Raw genomic sequence first — 7500 nt, 5'->3', positions numbered from 1 at the left:
TGTTGATGGAAGCGGAGGCTATCCAAGATAGACTCAACAAGGGCATCAACAGAAAGAAAAGTCCAGAAGACAAAGCCAGGAATTTTGCTGACAAGATGAGGCAGGGAAAGGTGGCGGCTGCCATGAGAACGCTCGCAGGGGAGAATGAAGATCCTGGAGTTCTACCCCTAAACGAGGAAACGATAAAGATCCTGAAAGAAAAACATCCAATAGCAAGACCAGCGAACCTGGACTCTAAATTCAATGGTGACTACCTTCCACCCCACAAGGTAGTTTTTGACAGCATCACAAGAGAAAGGATCTGGAACCTTGCTCTACACACCCAAGGAGCGGCGGGACCATCGGGATTAGATGCGTCTGGATGGAAATGTCTCCTTAGCACCAGCCTATTTGGAACGGCAGCGGTGGGACTGCAGGAGGCCATCGCTGGTTTGGCGAAGAAACTGGCGTCTGAAGACTGTCAGCACCTGGAGGCATACACAGCGTGTAGACTTATCCCACTAGATAAGAAACCTGGCTGTCGCCCGATTGGTATAGGCGAGGTGCTAAGAAGAATAATAGGAAAAGCAATTATGGAAGTCGCGAAGGATGAGGTGCGAGAAGCGGCTGGCAACCTGCAGGTGTGCGCAGGGCAACAGGCGGGTTCTGAGGCTGCAGTCCACGCCATGAGAAAAATATTCGAGGAACCAGACTGCGAAGCAGTCCTATTAGTCGATGCATCAAACGCATTCAACAACTTAAATAGAGAGGCTACCATACACAACATCAAAATTAAATGCCCAGTATTGGCCAAGTATGTGGAGAACACATACAGAGAACCTGCAAACCTATTTGTCACCAGCAGGGCGGAGAAAAAAGAATCAAAAGTGGAGATCATCAAATCAGCGGAAGGCACCACTCAGGGAGACCCGGTGGCCATGGCAATGTATGCGCTCGGTCTTATGCACCTGCAGCAGAAGATACAATATGAGGACACCGGGGTCAAACAGGTAGCATACGCAGATGATCTCACGGGCGCAGGAAAAGTAGCTGACCTAAAAAAGTGGTGGGATCTGGTGTTGGCACACGGCCAGGGCTTAGGTTACATTCCGAATGCAAAGAAATCTGTCCTCATAGTGAAGCCAGAGTACTTTAACAATGCCAGAATCCTCTTTGAGAACAGTGAAGTGAAGGTAACAAAGGAGGGGGAAAGACATCTCGGTGCAGTGATCGGCTCAGAATCCTTTAAAAAGCAATATGTTGAAAAGAAAGTTAACGAATGGGTGGCAGAAGTTAGGATTCTAGCCAACTTTGCAAAGACCGAACCGCAGGCGGCATATGCCGCATTCATATATGGTGTGAAACATAAGTGGAACTACATATTAAGGACGGTACCGAACATCACCGACCTACTAAGACCCCTTGAAGAAACCATCAGAAACGAGCTAATACCGGCCATCACCAACGGACGGACAATAAACGAAGAGGAAAGAAAACTGATGGAACTTCCACCTAGATTGGGAGGGCTAGGTATCACCAACCCGCTAAACCTTGCCGACACAGAACACCGAAACTCCATGAAACTCACGTCCTCATTGACAAACAACATCGTGTCACAAGATCAACGGAAGGAGACTATCATGGAGGAGGTTAGGGAAATTAGAAGAAACATTTCAAAGGGAAGGGAGGAGAGGCAGAAGGAGGAACTTCAAGCACTTCTAGCTCGGCTATCGAATTATATAAAAAGAAAGATAACAATGGCGCAGGAAGTTGGGGCGTCTAATTGGCTGACAGCACTACCAATCAGGGCAAAGGGATTCACCCTAAACAAAAGAGAATTCACGGATGCCATTGCCCTGAGGTATGGATGGCCATTAGGAGGGCTGCCTAACAGATGCTCCTGTGGTGTACAATTTACTACAGACCATGCAATGATATGCAAGCAAGGTGGATTTATTTGCATGCGACACGATGAGGTAAGAGATCTCACTGCCCAAATGCTTCAGGAGGTGTGCAAGGATGTGACTATCGAACCAACATTACTCCCACTAGGAGGGGAGAACTTCAGATACCGCACGTCCAACACATCAGATGAAGCAAGAGTGGATGTCAGCGCAAGAGGTCTCTGGACACGGGACAATTGGCTTTCTTTGACATGCGAATATTTGATCCGATGGCCCCCTGTTACAGCAACCTAACTATTGAGGCATCCCACTCTCGGAACGAGCATGAGAAGATCAGGATGTACGAGGAGCGCATACAGAATGTAGACCAGGGCTCATTCACTCCTATAACCTTTACGACTTCAGGTGGGATGGGTCCTAGAGCAAAGGCATTCTACGCTCGGCTGGCTGAGGTAATGGCTGAAAAGAAACAACAACCAAAAAGCAGCATTGTTTCATGGATGAGATGTAGACTATCATTCTCACTCCTAAGATCAGCCCTCTTGTGCCTGAGAGGTACCAGGTCCCCACCGCCCAAATCAACACATATACAAAACCTGGATTTTGAGCAAACGGTGGTTGACAGTAGGATAAATGAACTCTTGTACTAGGCATTATTAGAAATAAATAAATAAATAAACAAATGAAAGGGTCGTCGACCACAGTCATTGGCGGGAGAGGGGCCAATGAACTGTGTCTGTGGAAGACAGACCCTGCTGCTTCCACCACACAGTTCCAATAGGATGGAGGTCGTATTTTCTAAAAAAAAAAGTAGTAGTAGTAGTAGTAGTAGTAGTAGTAGTAGTAGTAGTAGTAGTAGTAGTAGTAGTAGTAGTAGTAGTAGTAGTAGTAGTAGTAGTAGTAGTAGTAGTAGTAGTAGTAGTAATAGCAGTGGTAGTAGTAGTAGAAGACCGAGCGTGCTTAGATCATGAGCACGTACGCAGCCGGGGTCGTCGACAGCAGCGGCAGCAGCAGCAGCAGAGCACAGGGAAAGGAAAGGGAAAGAGAAGAAAGAAGGAAGGAAGGAAGGAAGGCAACACGCCACACACCCTCCCTCAACCCAACCCAATCCAAACCACCCTTACCTGCCTTCATTCTCATGCCGACCGACCAACTAACTCACAATGCATCCAAACGCCTAATGGAGATGACCGATCTATTAAGAGCATATATAAATTCATCTCCCTACGCCCCGATGGTATTCAAAACGCTAGCTATCCTCCCACACCTTACAGGCCAGAGGACCCACAGAAAATCTAAACACTCAGAGAATGTCCAGGAATTGCAACGGAAGATGGAAAAGTGGGAAAAGGGAGAAGTAGAGCAACTGTTGATGGAAGCTGGGGCTATCCAAGATAGACTCAACAAGGGCATCAACAGAAAGAAAAGTCCAGAAGACAAAGCCAGGAATTTTGCTGACAAGATGAGGCAGGGAAAGGTTGCGGCTGCCATGAGAACGCTCGCGGGGGAGAATGAAGATCCTGGAGCTCTACCCCTAAACGAGGAAACACTAAAGAACCTGAAAGAAAGACATCCAATAGCAAGACCAGCGAACCTGGACTCTTAATTCAATGGTGACTACCTCCCATCCCACGAGGTAGTTTTTGACAGCATCACAAGAGAAAGGATCTGGAACCTTACTCTACTCACCCAAGGAGCGGCGGGACCATCGGGATTAGATACGTCTGGATGGAAATGTCTCCTTAGCACCAGCCTATTTGGAACGGCAGCGGTGGGACTGCAGGAGGCCATCGCTGGTTTGGCGAAGAAACTGGCGACTGAAGAATGTCAGCACCTGGAGGCATACACAGCGTGTAGACTTATTCCGCTAGATAAGAAACCTGGCTGTCGCCCGATTGGTATAGGCGAGGTGCTGAGAATAATAATAGGAAAAGCCATAATGGAAGTCGCGAAGGATGAGGTGCGAGAAGCAGCTGGTAACCAGCAGGCGTGCGCGGGGCAACAGGCGGGTTCCGAGGCTGCAGTCTACGCCATGAGAAAGATATTCGATGAAACAGACTGCGAAGCAGTCCTATTAGTCGATGCATCAAACGCTTTCAACAACTTAAATAGAGAGGCTACCATACACAACATCAAAATTAAATGCCCAGTATTGGCCAAGTATGTGGAGAACACATACAGAGAACCTGCAAACCTATTTGTCACCAACAGGGCGGAGAAGAAAGAAACGAAAGTGGAGATCATCAAATCCGCGGGAGGCACCACTCAGGGGGACCCGGTGGCCAAGGCAATGTACGCGCTTGGTCTTGTGCACCTGCAGCAGAAGATACAATATGAAGACACTAGGGTCAAACAAGTAGCATATGCAGATGATCTCACGGGGGCAGGAAAAGTAGCTGACTTAAAGAAGTGGTGGGATCTGGTGTTGGCATCCGGCCCGGGCTTGGGTTACATTCCGAATGCAAAGAAATCTGTCCTCATAGTGAAGCCAGAGTACTTTAACAATGCCAAAATCCTCTTTGAGAACAGTAAAGTGAAGGTAACAAAAGAAAGGGAAAGACATCTCGGTGCAGTGATCGGCTCCGAATCCTTTAAAAAGCTAAATGATGAAAAGAAAGTTAACGAATGGGTGGCGGAAGTTAGGCTGCTAGCCAACTTTGCAAAGACCGAACCGCAGGCTGCATATGCCGCAGTCATGTATGGTGTGAAACATAAGTGGAACTAAATATTAAGGACGGTACCTAACATCACCAACCTACTAAGATCCCTTGAAGAAACCATCAGACACGAGCTAATACCGGCCATCACCAACGGACGGACAATAAATGAAGAGGAAAGAAAACTTATGGAACTTTCACCCAGAAGGGGAGGGCTAGGCATCTCCAACCCGCTAAACCTTGCCGACACAGAACACCGAAACTCCATGAAACTCACGTCCTCATTGACAAACAACATCGTGTCACAAGATCAACGGAAAGAGACTATCATGGAGGAGGTTAGGGAAATTAGAAGAAACATTTCAAAGGGAAGGGAGGAGAGGCAGAAGGAGGAACTTCAAGCACTTCTAGCTCGGCTATCGAATTATATAAAAAGAAAGATAACAATGGCGCAGGAAGTTGGGGCGTCCAATTGGCTGACAGCACTACCAATCAGGGCAAGAGGATTCACCTTAAACCAAAGAGAATTCACGGATACCATTGTCCTGAGGTATGGATGGCCATTGGGAGGGCTGCCTAACAGATGCTCCTGTGGTGTACAATTTACTTCAGACCATGCGATGATATGCAAGCAGGGTGGATTCATTTGCATGCGACACGATGAGGTAAGAGATTTCACTGCCCAAATGCTTCAGGAGGTGTGCAAGGGTGTGACTATGAAACCAACATTACTCCCACTAGGAGGGGAGAGCTTCAGATACCGCACGTCCAACACATCAGACGAAGCAAGAGTGGATGTCAGCGCAAGAGGTTTCTGGACACGGGGACAATTGGCTTTCTTTGACATGCGAATATTTGATCCGATGGCCCCCTGTTACAGCAGCCTAACTATTGAGGCATCCCACTCCCAGAACGAGTATGAGAAGATCAGGATGTACGAGGAGCGCATACAGAATGTAGACCAGGGCTTATTTACTCCTATAACCTTTACGACTTCAGGTGGGATGGGTTCTAGAGCAAAGGCATTCTACGCTTGGATGGCTGAGGTGATGGCTGAAAAGAAACAACAACCAAAAAGCAGCATTGTTTCATGGATGAAATGTAGACTGTCATTCTCACTCCTAAGATCAGCCCTCCTACGCCTGAGAGGTACCAGGTCCCCACCGCTCAAATCAGCACATATACAAAACCTAGATTTTGAGCAGACGGTGGTTGACAGTAGGATAAATGAACTTTTGTATTAGGCATTATTAAAAAATAAATAGATAAATAAATATATAAATACAAGGGTCGTCGACCACAGTCATTGGCGGGAGAGGGGCCAATAAACTGTGTCTGTGGGAGACAGACCCTGCTGCTTCCATCACACAGTTCCACGAGGATGGAGGTCGTATTTCTATATCAAAAAAGAAAAGAAAGAAAAAAGAAGAAGTAGTAGAAGTAGTACTAGTAGTAGTAGTAGTAGTAGTAGTAGTAGTAGTAGTAGTAGTAGTAGTAGTAGTAGTAGTAGTAGTAGTAGTAGTAGTAGTAGTAGTAGTAGTAGTAGTAGTAGTAGTAGTAGTAGTAGTAGTAGTAGTAGTAGTAGTGGTGGTAGTAGTAGTAGTAGTAGTAGTAGTAGTAGTAGTAGTAGTAGTAGTAGTAGTAGTAGTAGTAGTAGTAGTAGTAGTAGTAGTAGTAGTAGTAGTAGTAGTAGTAGTAAAGGATCTGGAACCTTGCTCTACACACCCAAGGAGCGGCGGGACCATCGGGATTAGATGCGTCTGGATGGAAATGTCTCCTTAGCACCAGCCTATTTGGAACGGCAGCGGTGGGACTGCAGGAGGCCATCGCTGGTTTGGCGAAGAAGCTGGCGTCTGAAGACAGTCAGCACCTGGAGACATACACAGCGTGTAGACTTATTCCGCTAGATAAGAAACCTGGCTGTCGCCCGATTGGTATAGGCGAGGTGCTAAGAATAATAATAGGAAAAGCAATTATGAAAGTCGCGAATGATGAGGTGCGAGAAGCGGCTGGCAACCTGCAGGTGTGCGCAGGGCAACAGGCGGGTTCCGAGGCTGCAGTCCACGCCATGAGAAAAATATTCGAGGAACCAGACTGCGAAGCAGTCCTATTAGTCGATGCATCAAACGCATTCAACAACTTAAATAGAGAGGCTACCATACACAACATCAAAATTAAATGCCCAGTGTTGGCCAAGTATGTGGAGAACACATACAGTGAATCTGCAAACCTATTTGTCACCAGCAGGGCGGAGAAGAAAGAAACGAAAGTGGAGATCATCAAATCCGCGGAAGGCACCACTCAGGGAGACCCGGTGGCCATGGCAATGTATGCGCTCGGTCTTATGCACCTGCAGCAGAAGATACAATATGAGGACACCGGGGTCAAACAAGTAGCATATGCAGATGATCTCACGAGCGCAGGAAAAGTAGCTGACATAAAAAAGTGGTGGGATCTGGTGTTGGCACACGGCCCGGGCTTAGGTTACATTCCGAATGCAAAGAAATCTGTCCTCATAGTGAAGCCAGAGTACTTTAACAATGCCAGAATCCTCTTTGAGAACAGTGAAGTGAAGGTAACAAAGGAGGGGGAAAGACATCTCGGTGCAGTGATCGGCTCAGAATCCTTTAAAAAGCAATATGTTGAAAAGAAAGTTAACGAATGGGTGGCGGAAGTTAGGATTCTAGCCAACTTTGCAAAGACCGAACCGCAGGCGGCATATGCCGCATTCATATATGGTGTGAAACATAAGTGGAACTAAATATTATGGACGGTACGTAACATCACCGACCTACTATGACCCCTTGAAGAAACCATCAGACACGAGCTAATACCGGCCATCACCAACGGACGGACAATAAACGAAGAGGAAAGAAAACTTATGGAACTTCCACCTAGATTGGGAGGGCTAGGTATCTCCAACCCGCTAAACCTTGCCGACACAGAACACCGAAACTCCA

General features: G+C 47.0%; 1 protein-coding gene and 1 pseudogene across 1 annotated transcript in view; both read left to right on the top strand.

Annotated features, from left to right (window-relative positions):
* Nucleotides 1–2683, top strand: part of LOC143027711 (uncharacterized) — a 3539-nt pseudogene extending 856 nt beyond the window's left edge.
* A 4736-nt stretch (nt 2684–7419) lies between these two features.
* LOC143027377 (uncharacterized) overlaps nt 7420–7500 on the top strand; it is a 1058-nt gene continuing 977 nt past the window's right edge. Inside the window, exon 1 of the mRNA XM_076188660.1 lies at nt 7420–7500. This exon is cut by the window's right edge and continues 977 nt beyond it. Coding sequence (XP_076044775.1) covers nt 7422–7500 — 79 coding nt within the window. The 5' untranslated portion in view covers nt 7420–7421.

Source organism: Oratosquilla oratoria, chromosome 8 (genome assembly GCF_046742065.1).
Source record: "Oratosquilla oratoria isolate Oo_2021 chromosome 8, ASM4674206v1, whole genome shotgun sequence".
Lineage (NCBI taxonomy): Eukaryota > Metazoa > Arthropoda > Malacostraca > Stomatopoda > Squillidae > Oratosquilla > Oratosquilla oratoria.
This window is presented reverse-complemented; position numbering and strand designations above follow the sequence as displayed.